Source organism: Spea bombifrons, chromosome 8, assembly GCF_027358695.1.
Source record: "Spea bombifrons isolate aSpeBom1 chromosome 8, aSpeBom1.2.pri, whole genome shotgun sequence".
In the NCBI taxonomy this organism is placed as follows: domain Eukaryota; kingdom Metazoa; phylum Chordata; class Amphibia; order Anura; family Pelobatidae; genus Spea; species Spea bombifrons.
The window spans coordinates 38037954-38056053 of record NC_071094.1 but is presented as its reverse complement, the minus strand read 5'-3'; the positions used below and the strand labels follow the sequence as shown (position 1 = coordinate 38056053).

The 18100-nt window shown below is 37.0% G+C and overlaps 1 protein-coding gene across 1 annotated transcript in view; it reads right to left on the bottom strand.

Annotated features, from left to right (window-relative positions):
* TNMD (tenomodulin) overlaps nucleotides 1-17619 on the bottom strand; it is a 31948-nt gene extending 14329 nt beyond the window's left edge. Inside the window, exons 1-5 of the mRNA XM_053473911.1 lie at nucleotides 17436-17619; nucleotides 17206-17343; nucleotides 7901-8044; nucleotides 1516-1617; nucleotides 9-159 (exon numbers count right to left, since the gene is read on the bottom strand). Of these exons, the coding sequence (XP_053329886.1) occupies nucleotides 9-159; nucleotides 1516-1617; nucleotides 7901-8044; nucleotides 17206-17343; nucleotides 17436-17477 (577 nt within the window). The 5' untranslated portion in view covers nucleotides 17478-17619. The remainder of the gene's footprint in view (nucleotides 1-8; nucleotides 160-1515; nucleotides 1618-7900; nucleotides 8045-17205; nucleotides 17344-17435) is intronic.
* Nucleotides 17620-18100: the final 481 nt, after the last annotated feature.

Sequence of the window (18100 nt, the reverse complement as noted above, 5' to 3'; positions counted from 1 at the left end):
TGTCTTACCAGTCAGAGGTGTTGGGTACATCCAGTGTATGGAGACATCCTTACACACTTCGAGTATTTTGGAATTTTTCATAAATTCAGTATCATCGATTGGTTTTTCACCAGGAATCCACACCATAGACTCCTCGTAGACAGTGGAGATTTCGCCCTCCTATAACACGTTGGATTAATGAAAAGCTAGTTGACAGGCTTGCTATATTTTGCCTTGAAGTTGACATGTAATGAGATAACAATAATCCAAACATAGTTTTCTACATAATGCATGACACTTTATAAATGGAACTATTTGTACCACATACCATCACTCCTTTATAATATAATTCCTAACATACAATAACACTAAGCTAAAACAGCAGTTACAATTGGTGAAGACTCCAAAAGTCATCATGGTTTCTGTCGAGTATATATACGTGTGTCCAAACTACACAATATAAAATAGACAAAGCAAGCAGGAACACTCCATAAACATGTCATTCATTAAACAGTAGCATCTGATACCATATGTCCAGTTTAGTGATTCATGGAGAAAGTTTTCAATATCTCACTTAAGCATTGCCAGCAAACGTTAAGTGTGATGGAATTATTCCAAGAGACTTGGGAATTCTTACAAGTTATGCCAGCTGGCATGCATTCTCTTTGTTAAAGAACATTAACAAGAATGGCTAAAAAAAACTTCTAAAGGACCTGTTTTATTATGTTATCAAAAATGAGGATTCATTAATTTATAGAATTTAAACAAATTGTCAAATGATCAGTCTCACTGCCAGGCTATAGTGTTATTATCATCTGACACTGTAATAATGTCATTATGACTGCTACGACACCCAAAAATCAATCTTCAACCTTGAGCAACCATAGCAGATGCATCTACAGGCTGGAGTGTCATGGTTCTAGACATTATGTCTGAGGGCATTAATGAGAATAATTATATATACGGTTTACTGATTTTATCTTACCGCTTTTCATCAGCTGCCCCAGTGTGTCAGTCCTTCCACTGGCTCTCAATACCTTTACCTGTTGAGCCCTTCACAATACTATCCCCCATATCGCTATTATCTCTAAATACTCACTCGGCTCACTCAACCTAGCCTTATCTTGCGCCTGGCTTCTCCTCTGCCCGCCATCTTGCGAGTTTTATGTGACCTTGTTGAGTGTCTGCCTTCTAGAATGGACTGGCCCATTGTTAAGGGTCAAGTAGTGTTTGCTCTGCTTAAACAATATGGTATGGCCCTACTTGGACAAGCCTGGGCCAGCCTGCACCTTTACCGCTAATAAATTGGGTACGTCGGTAATTACTAAAACTGTTTCACTTGAATGGCAGAATACAGAGATATACCATTGTCTATCGGACATCCACGTACTCATTCCGTGCATTTATTGTCCATAAATATATTTTTGAGGCCTGAATGCATTTTATTCTTCTGCCATACGCTGTCTTTCTTTCCATACTTTGACTTTATTAAAATAGAAATATTTAATATCTGCACTAGAACTTTTTTTTACATACCTCGAGTTCTACCAGCTCCGCGTCAGCATTATCAGGGATTTCTTTAATCTGTGTCTTGATGAAGCATTTCTGAAGGCCAGTAAAGAAGATTCCTGTAATACCCTGAATATAGAAAAGGTCATTTTTAATAAGTGCCAGATTGATCAAAACTCCAGACACGATAAAAGCAAAAAAAAAAAAAACATCATGATTCATGATGGATGAGCAGGGTGTCTTTGTGAGGGGTGTTATTCTACAGCTGAATGTGCACATATCGGGCTTAGGAACAGATTTAAAGTAATGTACCGAATCAATGCACACAGCAGTGCTTTATTACATGTACAACGTTGTACTGGATGTAGGCGTTAAATGATGGCCATGGCAGCTTTTTAGAATTTTATTTTTATTATACAAAACTGTTTCTTTAGGTGAATTCTAACAGACCCCTTTTCAGCCGCGCACGCATGGACTGGGGATTAAATGAGACCCTGGAATTTTACGTCCAGAAGCTGATAAAATGACATATGGGTGAACGCCTGCTGGATACTCACAAGCACACCTAATTTTACTAAATCCTCCTTAAAATTTTAATGTAACTTAACAAACAAAATAGGAAATACATCGTAAATGTAGTGTCTTCCTGAATGACGGCTGTATTGAAACAAATATGTATTTATACTTCTTCCAGGTAACATGTATTTCAATCATTTCATTTTAAAGAAAATGAAAATTAACATTTTGTTATACATTTTAAATTGTTAAATGAATGATTTCTATATAAAACAAAACAAAAAATGGAAAAAATAAGGATATGTATAATCACAAAATAAACTGAATAAACTGATGATGTTGGAAATCATGTTGCAGTTGGGAAATCGATAAATCGGCCGTTATGAAAGCATGTTTGTCTTTAGTAATACTCCTCCTGTCCCGCTTGACATATTGTTATGTTTCTAATCATTTAAGGATATAGAATGCATGCTGTTAACTCTTTGTACCCCTGTCTTGCAGGGGTCTTGCACCGAAAACGGGACATTTGGGAGTTATGAATAAATATGTTAAGGAACATATGCAATATGCATTGTTATATCTGCGGAAAAGGTAGCAGATTGAAGAGAGGAGGGAGAAGATTGAAGACGAAAAAGAAGAGGAAGAAGATGTGTAAGAAGCTGCAGAAGTTTTTGGCAGAGAAGGTATGAAAACATTTATAGATCGTGATTGAGAGAGTGAATGAGAATGTGAGAGAGGGTGAGTGAATGTGGGCCTACGAATTTCGGATGAAAATTCAGAGCTTTACGGGTAATTTTCAACTAATTCATGGGGGAGTCTGGCCTCATTTTCAGGGCTTCGTAAAAATCTCCAAACTTACCAAGAGTCAATAAATAAGCAGTTTATACGAATCTGACTGCATAAGTCAAATATATATATATATATATAATAAAACAGATCAAAAGTTGTCCCAAAGTTTGATTCTACTCAGCCAACAACATCATCACTTCTAGTTCTAGTTGCCTCCTCTACTAAGTGATTGTTTAATTATCTAATATACATTCCCAAAATGTCATTGCTTTGTATTGAAGAATAATATGTGCATATATCTATTGACTTTTTTTTGGAGGGGAAGTATTAGAAGAATTTAACCCTCTCTTAACCAGTGCACTGTTTTTTCCTCTCCCACACCAAAAATAAAAAGGAGTGAAAAATCCTAGACATGAAATATGAACCACTACAGGAAAAAGAGTAAACAGCATCTTTCACGGAATGAATCAACACAATCTTATGATAACAAATCAGGTAGCCTGCGATAACTGAAAGCATTTCAATCATACTGGAATTTCAATATTGTTTCTGACACAGTATTCATATGCTCAAATACTGATGATTCATGTTGATGTGCCGTCCTATAAATTTCTTTTATAACCTTTATCCAATTTGGTAACCTGATATAGTGCAGTTCCTGGTATAATTTTCAGATCTATTTAAAAAAAAAAAAGTCCACAATGTTACCTTTTGACATGAGAAATACAAACTTGATGATGTGAGGAACCTAATCATCTGAAAGTTGAGGAAAGTTTTTTTTTTGTTTTTTTTTTTTTTTTTTTTTAGAATTTTGAAGCCTTAAACTCTTAAATCTCTTGCATCTGGAATAAAGTGTTCCTGATTATTTTTCATCAATTTAGAGATATTTATGTCTGTTTAATATATAGTGAAAATTGTGTTTATTGAAATGTACACTGTTTGTGGAACGCTCAATCATAATGTCTAGCGTTAAACATATCATCAAAAGTAAAGATTCAGAAAATCTAGTACTTCTTGCAAGCATACAAATAATCAGTTGTTAAAATGAATGTGCATTGCTTTCAATGATATGTATTAAATTCATTAGTGTGGGTAAGGTGTATCTATGCATAGAGTCCACAATCCATGATATTAAATACAAATGTAAAATACAAATCACTTTTTGTAAATTCTGGGCCTTGATGAATGCCTCCGCCCCCCCCCCCTAAAAATGCATTATGTCTTAATCCTATATCATACTTGGGAATTCTCAAGGTTTGACCCACAGTCTCTGGGTAAAGGGTTGCTTCCCTGGGTCTCCAGGCCAGTTTCTCTTATTCTCCGAACAGGGGAGTGGTGTTTGCTAAAGCCCACTCCCCACCCAGATGCCACCTATTCTCTGCCCATTATTGTCTTCTTTTATGGTCAACCCCGCCTCTTAAATGAAGCCACTCCCCCAGAAGAGGTTGAGCTCCCCTGGTATGGATATGTAAGTTAAGGGCAACATATCGCTTTGCATTTGTTACATGCCTATGTGACATCGACAGTCACAAGATGGTAATAATGAGGAGTGTTTTCTCATTTTTTTCATTGTAAGATGGCACAAACATTTGCATCTTTCTGTATGTATTGAGGTATTCCTTTGATATGTAGAATTACAGGATGATTGGATACAATCTGCTAAAGAAATGATGTTGGTGGGAAATTGATCTAAATAGTTAAAAAATTCACTGCCTGCTGCACTCCCTCTATATGTTGATCTCAAAAACCAATGTGAAACATATGCAACGAAGCAGAAAATCAGATAACTCTACACTTGCAGTGGCATTACAAAAACATGTCAGGGACCCCCTGCAAGACTTACTGTGGGACCCCCAAGCTTCTCCCTTCAAGTGCTGTTAAATGGGCCCCAAGATTTGTGCACCGCTGCGGGCATCTACATCAGAGTGCTGTTAAGCGTCACGAGCTGTCTGTACGGTCTGTGTGTCAATTATTAATGTATGTTTATGTCTTAGCATGAATCTGTACGTGTGAGCGTGAGTATGTGTGTGTGTGTAAGAGTGTGTGAGCATGGGTGTGTGTGTGTAAGCGGGTGAGAGGGCTATGCGTTAGTATGAGTGCTAGTGTAAACGTGAGTGTGTAGGTTTGTGTAAACACCTGTGCCAATGCGTATGTTAAGAGGGAGGGGGAAATGGTGCCACTTGTTTTTTTTCTGCCCACCGGGCCAGAAGGTTCTAGCCCTCCCCTGGTCTTTACCTAGTATTATAAAGGTGCATTGGGGAACTTTTGAACACATTTTGAATTCAAAGCAGGTGACTTATTTTGCCCTTCCAATGTATTCTCTTACGCTCTGCGATGATCTTGAGTCACTGGCATGAAATATGCTGGGAGATTTCCCTTCCCAACGTGAAATTGAAAGATCAATGCATTCAGCTATTAACAGTAAAGCCTCTGTGTAAATAGCTGTGAAAAGGTCATAAAAATATTTTAGCTTTATTGACTGTGATGTTACATAATTCTGTTAGGTAGAGCGGGCCCTGGGATTTCAGCTGGTGTGCACACACAGCCTGCTCCTGTTTCCTGCTGACTGGGGATTATGGGAGTTGCATCCTACAACAGACGAGATGTTAGAATTTGCTGAATTTCTTTACATAATTTATGGTGGGTGATGGAAAGGTGATGGAAAACCCTACCACTTAAAATTAAAGGGGTAGTAGAAGTATTATTAAACACTCATCTACAGACACCAGACAAGCCAGAAGACTTGTTTTTCCCTCAGAAATCTCGTGGTGTTGCCACAACCACAAGGGATTCTGGGTAGGCGCATGCAAATAAGGTCAACAATAATCACATTTTGCCTCTATATCCACTTTATACATGGACCCCTTGAAAGTAATTACCTGCTGTACAGGACAGCCTTTAGACAAACCTCGGGTAAGAGGCGAAGTAGTCAGCTCACCACTCAGCTTTTTTTTTTTTTTTGAAGCCCGAGGTGTTGTGCTTCTCGGGTGCGTGCATCTGTGCATATGTGGGGATATGTCAGACCCAATTCTGTCCCTCCCCGGCCATAAGACCTGCAGGAGGGCCGGATCTTCTGGTCCACCTCCAAAAAGGAGGACCACTATGCGGAAGAGGTAGGGAGCCACTACCTCTACCTGCCTGGACAAAAAGTCCAATACCACTGCTGGAGTGCAGTGCTCATACGAAGTCCAAAAGTGCGATCCAAAAACTAAATCAAATCCTCACCGTGTTCAAAAGAGACATGATTCGGAAACCCAATTGATTGGCACACATCAGTGCAAATTGTGAAAATAAATAAATAAGGTGCTCAGCCATCCCTCCTCAGCAGAAATAAAAATAGGTCCACTTCCATAAGGGTCAAGGAAAGGAAGGTGCTCCAGTAGCAAGACCTTCCATGCAAACCATATCTACAACAGGAGGTGCAGGTTGTGGAAAATGACCCAGAAAACTGCAAACTCACACACCTCAGGCTCCATGTGCCCTAAGGTTAGAGGATCAACTTTTGCCCTCCCACCTACACTTGATTATTTTTTTTTTTTGGAAGCCCGAGGTGCGTGCTCCTTTGGTGCCGCATTCTGTGCACAAGGCAGCAGAAGCCAGACTACGATACCGAGTTCCCTCACGGAGAACTCAGACAAATTCCAACCCCCCCCCCATGGGAGGGTCGGATCTTGAGTCTCACCCCGAAGAGTGAGACTCCTTGCCAGCCTTCTTAAAGAGAGAGGAAAGGGCCAGAAGGCTCCAATCCTCCTCCAGCAAAGTCCAGACTTCACTGCCTCCTAAAAAGAAAAACAGTGCCCAAAACGTGGTTTCAAAAACGTGTGCCGTAGAATAGTGGGGGCCAAGCCGTGAATTTCAATGCCGTGAATCAAAGGGGGAGTAAATTAATGGGCACTCGTGCAAAACGAAGTGAATTAAATAAATTAAGAAAAAATAATTTAAGGACAAGCCATTTCTGGCCTGCCGGATTCAAAAATAATTCTCATCCCCAAGACCTAATGGTACATGGGGGCAAGTAGTGCTGGAAGGCCGCCAGTGGAAACGTGCGCTCACCATGTGCAGTGGTGTGCAATACCACACACGGTGACTCCAGCATTTCTGCCAGGGCAATTTCACCTCGGGTTCCATTGCTTTCCCGAACCCTAAGGCCAGAGGATCAGTGTCAACCCTCCCCACCACAAGAGAACCTACACTTGATCTTAACTAAAAGACCAAGACAAGCATAAGATTGCGATACTGGTTTAACACTTGAGGCTTGGGGTAGTACGAGTAATACCATTACATAAGTTATTGTGGGTAAACCCTACCACTTAGAATTGCTGCCACAACCACAAGGGATTCTGGGTAGGGCAATTACTTTCAAGGGGTCCATGTATAAAGTGGATATAGAGGCAAAAGGTGATTATTGTTGACCTTATTTGCATGCGCCTACCCAGAATCCCTTATGGTTGAGGCAGCACCATGAGATTCTGGCTCGTCTGGTGTCTGTAGATGAGTGTTTAATAATACTTCTACTACCCCCTGAATTTCTTTTAAAAATAAGCAAAAACACAAACAACAAAGTCCTCGCTCGGGGTCACAACGGAGGCCATAATTGAACTCTTAAAACATGAGTTTTATTCTAGCTCTATGCTGTTTTGGAGAGCGTTCAGAGGAGGGCGACTAAAATGGGTAATGGTTTGTAGGATAAACATTTCAGGAAGGGATCACAATACATACGGCATGGAGGAGCGAAGAGAGAGGAAAGGGGATAGAAACGTTTAAATATTTAAGGGTTTTTAACAAAAGGTTATGACCTAAAACTAGAGGGTCAGAGTCAACGTGATGGAGTTTTACTTATTCTAGATAGCTCACTCGCATTAAAATGTCTTGTTAAAGCCTGGTGGAAATAACTGGTAATGTTTTATTTTATTTTTTCTTTTATATAACATTTACATTATATTAAAACGTTGTGTGTTAAATAATACCTCTTACTTAAGCCTTTATAAGCTGTTTAACAGTAAGCGTGCATGTTTTTTTAATGACTTTTAGCTGTTTTTGGAAAGTAATTTTAAGTCATTGAGGAATTAAAAAAAAAAAACGAAAAAGAACATATTAAAATACTAACATTTTTAAAGTCGTGGATTTCCACAGCTTCATCTGTACCATTTTCCGTCAGAAAAGTTTCAATCTTGTTCCGTGGATCAATTTCCATCCGTACTGTCGTCTTTTCACCGTTACTGAAGAATTTGTATTCAACATCATAGACCCGCTGAAACAAAGACAAAAAAAAAAAAAAAAATAAAACCTCAAAAATAATAATGTTGGACAATATTGTTTTACGGCACAATTTTTGAAATGCAATTTCAGTCTCGGTAATAAAAGCTTTTAAAATCTTTTTTTTTTTTATTGCAAATCTTTAGTGAAGGCTTTCAGAAAGTCATTAGAAAAATGATGCATAAATGGTGTGGCGTCCAATGGTTGAAGTTATAAAAAAAAAAATGTTTTGAAATTATTGTCATTTAGGCGTTCTAAATTCCTATTATTCTGACAAACTATTGGAGGTATAGTGTATATTTATAGGTAATTTTATGTAGAGTTGAAGAAACGCTGCTGTAGCAAATGTATAAAGACAGTGGAAGGTTTGGCCACCCCGATCACAAAATTTCATGCGTTTCATATTTTTTATAATTTTGATTTATTTTTTAGATGAAATCTCTGTCCCTTTACCTATTAAACAACAATTAGTCTCTAATAATAACTTTGGGTTATATATCAAGTTAGTATGTATTTCCTACTGTTTTTTTATGATAAATTTAAAAAAATATTATAAAACGTTTTCTCTTATTGCTCATGTAAAAACTGAGATCCTCCATTTTCGGACGTCTGTAAGGAGCTCCCAATGTTGTACTCATGCATACGTTACACATACATAAAATCAGAATGTATTGACACTAAATAACAAAACCAAATTCTAAACATCCTAGTTTGTTTTTTAACTGTGATCGAGGAGCACGTTAATTGCAGTGCCTAGAAAGCCTCACAAGTCACAAAGTGTCATCTAAAAGTGCGATGATAAAATGGTATTCCAAGCAGATGTTCCGTATGTGTTCTCCTGCCAGGAACGTACTATAATGACAGAAAAGTATTCATCTAAAATATACCTAACTGAGTTCAAAACAGCTCCTTTCAAAAGGGGGGGGGGGGTGAGTGGGTAGATGTTTCAAAATAATGGATTTTTGGCAGCTGTTTTTATTTGCTTTTAAATCTCCAAGTTCAGTAGAAACATGAATAGTGATGTAGAAATCGTGCTGCTTTGTGCTGTTTTGCAACTATGAGGGATGCTTTGCAATGTTTGCTGAATTTGCACTTTTCGTGCACTTTGATGGAGTTTGCGATTGGAAAAGTGCTGAAACAGTTAATATTTTTTTTATGGTTTAGAAAATTACAGTTTTTTTAAAAATAAAAATTATTTTTTTTTACTGCCAATGCATCATGAATGTCTCTGCTGCAGATAACAGTTGGACGGCTCAGCAAAGCTCAGAAATGAAAGATGACTTAAGTGTCTACTCATACTCCAGAGGAATGCATGTATGCTTCAATATGGTATATGCAAAGAAATTCTAAGATGTTTGACCATCAGAGGCTTCCTGAAAAAGTTTATTTTTCTTCTTAGAGTTTACTTATGGTCAGGAAGAGTAATGCGATAAAATTGCCTCTAGTACTGAGAATATTTAATATTCACAACTAGAAAATAGTACGCCATTATAATTATTATTCCTCAAGCTTGCGTGACTAGTACATATTGTTTACTAAGCTCTTTCTCGCAATCTGCGATCTGGTCTGACAACATGATTTATAACATAAATTAAAAAATGTAAACCACAGGGCTGCTTATTAAATATATAAACATTGTAAGAATTCCTGATCCATTCTTGTCTTTACAAACAATACTTTAATTTCAGCCAGAACTACTTGAAATAGTTTTGTAACTAAAGGTACGACATGACATCCTTAAAATTATTTATTTGGTTTTGCAGTTTTGGAACGACTAAATTTATCGGATCAACTTCCGGTCCTAAAGTTCTATGCCTTCTCCTCACCCACCAACTAGGCAGTCTGAGCCAATCATCAACCATCAGCAACTTAACACAGGAAACATATCCCTAACGGTGAAGAGACATCATGGAGATACCAAGAATAGAAGGTTAAGCTGGGCTCTCCCATGGCACACACATAAAGAGGGTTTATAACATTTATATACTGCTTATTTTGTTCGACAACCATAATTATGCAGAATTACTTAGAGCTTGTTGATCCAGTGAGAAATCAGATTATCTTTGGAATCAGGATTTAATTTTTTCTCTTTTTTGGAAATCGCTTCAATGTGGATTTTTTCTACCTTCTTCTGGAACGACAGCCAAGTTGAACTTGATGGATTTGTGTCTTTGTTCAACCTAAGTTACGATGTTACAATAATTTGGATAGTTCTCATAAATTTGTAGCTTGCAAACAAAAGATTTTCAGTAATTTCTGACTTTTAGGTATGCAACTTAATACTTAACATTCTGGGTTTCTGAACAAATAACCGGGACATAATTGAATAGTATGGGGTTTTTTTCCCCAATCACCATGCTTCAAAGCAGTAACAAATTTTATTTTCAACTCTACATACGTAGTAGCTAAAAAGCATCAAACAAACAACCTAAAACACTAGCAGATGACTTTCCCATATAACTCCCTTGTGCAAATGGTGATGAACTTTCTGACAAATGCATTCAATTGATGCATTTAAAGACTGGAATATTATCAACTCCCACTTTGCTTTTTTATTCTCAATCCAAATATTTTAATAAATATTAAACAATGACTCCAACAAACACATAAGATCAACAAATTATTTTATTTCACACCTAATTGGTAGAACCAACGGTTAGACATAAAAGTGTGACTTTGACATCGATTAAGCAAAGCGAAGACTTTTATGCATTACATAAATAAGTGGTTTCTTTGTAGAAGGAATAAATTATTAGTTTTAGGCAAATTTTCTCCTATGCACGAATAGCTTTGTGATCGCAGTAGTGTAACTTAACTTTAAAGCAATGTTTCCAGATGCTGGAGATTCTTACTGGATGCGGTTATTGGGAAACGCTACAAATTCTTTAATTCACATTGTGTTTATAGCGATACAGGCTTGGATTTATTTTCATAAAAAGAAGAAGGGGCTTCGTACTTAAATAATATTTGCTCAGTGCTAATCACTTCGGAGGTTGGACTCCCAATGCTTCGACTATTTCCATATTTAAACACAATGAAATCCAGAATCGTCTGCTACTCGTGAGCCGTGTTGATATTATAAAAATGTTGTAATTAGCATTATTTACTGTTGGGTTCACCACAATTTCTAAGTGGCAGATGCACCATTTTGTATCGGCCTGATTGCCAGTTCCATGTCTGATAAAAACAAAACAAAAAAAAAAAATAAACTCTAGAACATCTGGATGCAATTATTCTCTTTGTACACATTTACACAGCTTCAACTATCTCGAATACATAGAACCGGAGCGTCGAGGAAACGGTTTGGGAGATTAGTCATCTCTCGTGGCCTGGGCCATGAATCCTAATGTAATTATAGCCTCTAAACAGGTTTTGATTTTTCAATATGCCTTAATTGGCACTAGATTATGAATTAATTGTACAAATAAAAACAGCTTGTTCTGCGCCTTGGGTGATAGTCGTAGGATGTAAATCAGTCAAACTTATCATGTGGTTGTTGAGCAAATCACTTATCAAAAGCTGGTGTTGTTCAAATTATGCGCTGCATTGTTCATTGTGTATAAAAGCCCAAGCGTATCGAGATCAGGTAGAAAGGTGCACATTTTTACAACATTTGGATAATAAATGCCAATGTTTTATGGTCATATTTTGCATTATTTCGAGGTGGCAGCCATACAATACTAGGGGAACAATAATATGAGTTCTCATTTCATAAATCAGTGGTAGGTCCTAAACAGTTTGTTAGGTATTGCTGGTAGAATGAAGACAAACATTCTAGGATTTCTGTATGTTCCTGCTAGAGCATGTGTCAATCAAAACGATTTAAACCCATTAGGTAGGAAGACTGAGACGATCAAAGATTTATAAAGGTTTTCATCGAGACACATGGGGCAGGTCAAACTCAAGGTCGGTTCATATGGTGGAAATGCTTGTGACCTTATAGTACGCACTTGGATAGGAAGGGGTTGGTCATTCAGATGGCTTGATTAGGAAGCTGGCTGAGAGCATTACGACTAAAGGTTGTACGCGTCTTGAAAAAAAGTTGCGGATGAGGAAGAAAGTCTGATGGAACGAGGACGGGAATTCCAGAGAAGGTGTACAGCATAGATGAAATCCCGAATGTGGCAGCGAGAAGAGGAAATAACGGTAGAATCGAGACGCAGGTCATGAGAGGAACAAAGAGAACGGTAAGGGGTGTATTTGGATAGAAGGCTAGAGATATAGGGGGATGTAGAGTTGATAAGGCCTCTGCAGGTCAGGGTCAGAAGTTTGAATTTGATTCCGGAGGGTATGGGGAGCCATTGGAGCGAATCCCAAAGTTCTCTCCCTTCTCCCCATCTTACCCTAAAAAAATGCTGTCTGAACCAATCACCAACCATCAGCAGCTTAACATCAGGTGGGAGATAATAAGAGAATGGTAGGATTTATAACGCAGATACTCAGAAAAGGAATATAAGGTAACTTTGTCATTTCAATCAGATAAAACAGCTTCTAAACCACAATTTCCATAACAATCACTGACCCCTGGTCCCTTGTTGAATGACCTGAATAGAAAAGAAAATGATCTTATATATTATAATATATATCCTATACTGTACATCTGCTGTGGTGAAGTGCATATTTTGAATGATGAGATAGGCTCACTATGTTTCAACTTTCAAGCATGCAGCTTAATGTCATGAGGCTTTACTATCTTTATAAAGAATTCCTTAAAATGAACAAAAATGCTTAAATAAATAGTTCTTAATGTCTAGCACAAATGATAGTTTAACATTTCTATGTAAACAGGTGACATCATTTTTCTTTAAACTAATGATTTAGAAGGAAACCGATTATACTCATGGTGCTTAAATCATTTGGCACCCAAAATATAAGTTTTAAATATTTATTCGCCAAGATCGAAAATGTTACATGTGAAGCTTAGAACACAGTTAAGGCTTCTTTTGTGAGAGTTGAAGGGACCGAGTCAATCCTGCTTCCATTTCTAACCACTTTCTTCCTTAGGCTGGATGATATATCTGAGCTTCCATTAAAAATCAAATTGAATGATCCTTCCGAGACTGCAAAACTCAGCAAATTTCATTAAACATCACTCCGCCTTGTGAAAAGTGACTTCAAGTCCTTTATTTAAAGGGACACATGTCCAATGAGTATTCATTAAAGAGAAACCACAATATCCAAATGCAGTAGATTAATCTTTGGAAGGTGAAAGTAAAAGAACTTGTTTCTCTTCAGAAGCTACTGAGTCCAAGCTAGGTTGTATAGTCTGCGTAAGCCAAGTCATCAATGACATTTCTCATAGAAGAGTCTTCTGCCATGTGATCAATTAAAAGTGCTTTACCTGATTTAGATGTGTGATACAGAACCTTTATTATTCTAGTAATGCTTGGAATTCATACTCTAGATCCTAAAACATTTGCAAATAATATACTATAGAAAATATATATGTTCCAAAAGACTGAATAACATAGAAAAGGTTAGGAGACTAACTCATGTGCGTCACTTACAAAGGAAAATATCTGATAACATAGCCATATAATCCCACTAACAAATTCAGCCCTGAACCAAAATATAAGGGAGAGCCCCTTCCACTAAGAGAATCAACACAAACCATGCATAGGTCTCCTCAGTGGGGTCTGGTTAATAGCTGTTAAGATAAGGAGATCCATAGCTGGACTCGCTGTTTCTATTGAGGTTCAAAAAGGGAGACTTAACATAAAAAGAGGCATGAGAATAACTCAACCAAGTGCAGACAACGACCCAGCAGCCTTGTCTTCCTTTGTGTACTGGCCATCTCATGTAACGGCAAATGCCCTATGGGCCACCCGCCGACAGCACCACACACTTACTCAATATGTCACTGCAGCAGTAGATCGGGTGCTGCAATGTGTGGCAGGGCATATCCAGCTGATGGTCGCCATCCAAAATGTGCTAGCCTGGCCCTGTTTGGCAATCTCTTAGGGTTTGTCTCTAGTGTAACAGTGAGTCTAGACGTGGACACCCTTGCTCACACACTTAGAAGGAGGCTAATTTTACTCCGCTGGTGAACCCTATTGCTGCCTGAAATATTTGCCTGGGGTTGTTGGCTCCCTTTTGCAGAGGTAATTTGCATTATATTTCTGTTTACTTCTAGACTATCCTGGCGGGCAAGAAAAGACTCATAAGCTGAAAGAGATTTTTTTCTCCATGATGGCTGAAGTGAGGCTCTCCCAAACAACATTGTCCTGTAGCCCAGGGTGTTACAATTCAATCTGCCCTAAATTTAGCTAGTCTTAAATTCATATACATAACTCTTTAAGTGCCACCATGGCACACACTCAAACCTTTAACACTCAGCGAGGGATAATATTTTCTAGGTATGTCTGATCTTTTTCTGAAGACGCGTATACCTACCAGATCCGAATGGAAAAGAGATTAAGTGGAGTTTATAGCAGGAGAGGAGACCTCTGTCATCATTAGTTCATAGTAACAATAATCCTCTCCTGCCCACCCCAAATAAAAGATGCCTAAGATTTCTAAAGGAATGGATGGAGCCAAGAAACTAATAGATTCCAGATGAAATCCTTCTACGGTATAACCTATTATTCGCAAAAAGTTATTTTTTATAAATGGGATTTTGGGTGAACCTTTATCCATACGATAAATATAGTAGGAAAGAAATACATAAATAGCTATGATTAGGATCACACATTGGCTCTATATTAACTTTTATTAACACATATTATTATAATATTTGCGCCCTAGAGCAGATAATTTATTTACTGTGAATTGAATGCAAAGCAAATGGCATTTTATTTATGGTGTTTGTCTATTATGAGGGTAGAAAATATATGTTGTTACTGATCCAAAGCAATACTTCCATGCCAAATCAAGAGTCATGGAAGCTGTAGTGCAAAGTAGCGATTGGCTCCCCAAAATATTTACAGTTACGAAAAGTCACCTTAAGGGGGCAGTCATCACCCCCTTTTATTTTAGGCATCAGTAAAGCAAACAGCGTTTACTGATGTCCTCCTTTCAATGAAAGGCGTTTTTCTGCAGGTCTTCTTTAACCGAGCGCTGAATCCAAGACCTATGTGACGCGCGCTGCCACTTCACCACCATTGGGTTATGTGACGTGGTTTGGCACCTTGGTTACCAAAATATAAAGAGATGCCCCTGCTTGGACAGACCCGGTATACTACAACCGGCCATAACCCCCTGATGGTGACCAAGCCTGCTTGAGGGTCTATAATGCCAGAAAAAGGGATGTTCCTTTAAAATAATAAATCCTATAATTAAAAATAATTAGAAAAGAATTTACAATAGCATCTTAGTATGTGAAATGCACGATAGAAAGCTATAAATGAATGAAATGAACCACGTGATTAGTCAAAATAATTTGGCCTCCTCTTTTACGTGGCACAGCTGAACTTTTTCCATATGCCTCTGGAAGAACAATTCAGAATCTGGAAAAACACTTTCTCTCTGTCTTTTCAGTAGGTAATCTGAACTGTCTGCACAAATGAGGAATGAAAAAAAGGAGCAGGACAGATATTTTAAGCATTCGTGCTTTCACGAGAAACTTTATAGATGGATTTTACTGGGGTTTGGAGCACAGTTGAGTTTCAATGTAATTTACAAACTAATTGGAAATATTAAGCATAGACTTTGGAAGCCTTAAGGGGGAAATTTTCATCTACAATGATTTAAAATTATTAACTAATTATAAAAAAATATATGGACCAGTTTGATTTTTTCAGTTTTGTAACTTGCAAAAGGTTATTCACAAAGGAAAAGCACTTCTTTGATGGCTCATATTGTTGAGAATGCTAGATTGCTCTATGGGCATTTAAATGGGTTATTATAGATAACGAACAATTATGGTGCAGAGTTTTAAAAGTTTTATCACCCTACCATCCCGTGGAAATTATTATTAATCGGACCTGGTGTTCTTCACTAACAGTTCAGCTTCCATCATGAGATGAGAGCATATAAATCTGCATGCAGACACTCTGCCATAAAGAAAGAGTGGGAGAACGGTGCAATGCACTAAATTATAATAAAATGAAGTAAAATGTATAAAATGGTATGTTTAAAATGTGTCTAGCGTGGCTGAGATAATTGTATATGCTTAGAGAACAATCCGACAAAGGTTATCTCATGTAATTTAATCTTTGTATAACCAATAGAAATACTGGAAATAATAAAATGATTTATTTTATTCACTTTCCTATGGAAAACAAATATAGCATGAGTTACTTGATTCATTAATAAATATACAGAAGTTATCTTATCAACTTTAAAATAACTAACCCATTTGTTGTTAGAAACAAAAATGTTTGACCATGGACTCCCGATGGTCCAGGTTTGATTTCCTATGGTTATAATATCATGAATTCCATCTTTTTTTAAAATAATCTAAATAACATAGTAATAAATTGTCCAAAAATGATCAGATTTAATATGATATGTCATATAATATAATATGATATGAGTTGGGGATTTTCAAATATGAACTTTTCAAGGATATTAGAGTTTAACTGAATAATAGAATATATTGTATCACCTTTGACTATTCAGTTAATTGTAATAAACCTATAAATGGATTTATCTCCAAATATTCCTAAACACAGGCAGAATATATTCGTTGTAAAAAAATAAAAATAAAATGATTTTCTTTTGATAACAAGGGCTGTAGCTCTTTTTTAATGGTGCTTTGACCTATCTTTATAGGTCAAAAGACTATGGAACCTTCACTAAGTCCCACTTCTCAATGGTATCAAACTGGAAGCTGATCTATCCTCTAGTAACCTCCTGAATAAACGTTAAGGAGGTACGAAACCACATCTGAGCTCACTGGTGGAGATTTAGCCATTCGGCTAATTTCCAGAGTTTATAAGATCCAGACAATTATATGAGTCATAAGATTCTACAACCTGTCATTAAACCATAGAAATACACAGTTTTTCATATTTTTTTTTATTTTTTATCCTTTTGTTGCTAAATAATTCAATGTTTCTGATTTTAGAGTCAGTTTTTTGTATAATTTTGGCAAATAACTACAAACCATTTATGATCACATATCATTTTTCACAGTATTTTATCAAATCTAAATTGAACCCGAACCTTCCATCATCAAATATGTACTACCACTCTTTACTCAAAGATGGTCCTTACCTTTTCAGGTAGATGAAACCACACGTTCTTCACAGAAAACAGTAACACAAGAAGTAGTGTTAGCATGAAGAAACAAACTGCTATTGCCAAGATTGTACATCTTTTGAAATTTCCCTTTTTTGGTTTTGATGCTTCTGCCTTTAAAATAAAAAAAAAAACACACATAGAATTATTAACATTTTTAAAAACATAATGAAAAAGTAAAAAAAAAAATATTCTATCCGACTTACATCATGAGGAGACCCCTCATTTAAAATGTGTTCTGTCTTCATAGTTTCTAGACACTAATAATATTGAATAATAGTGAGGAAGCAGCAGTTCTTGTATAAGTTCAGGCTGAGCTGAATGATTGTACCAGGACCACAGAAGGGGAATAGAGTTACAGAGACTTGAAATGATCTGTCATTCCAATCCCTGAACTATGGGAGGCTGCCCCAGCAGAGAAAAATTCCGTCACCATTCCAAGACCAAAGGAATGATGCTTTTTTTTCTAGTTTAAGGTAAAATGTTCCCAATATATTCATTGAGTCTACCAACTTTGGTTTGGTTACTTTCTGATTTTTTTTACAGGAACACAATCATAATTAGAATACATTTTAGTGAGTGCAATGATAAAGGGGGGGTAGGTACATGAAAGCATGTATGTTAGATTGGGAACATATGTATAAGTGTGTTTATGTTACCATGAATGTTTATGTGTAAGAATATGCGAGCACGAATGTGTATGTGTAAGTGTTTGTGTGTGTAAGCATGAATGTTTATGTGTAGGTGTATGTGAGCATGAATGTGTATGTGTAAGCATTTCTGTGTATGTGAGCATAAATATATGCGTGCAAGTGTTTGTGGGTTAGCATGGATGTGCATGTGTAAGTGTTTGCCTGGGCAAGTCTTCTTC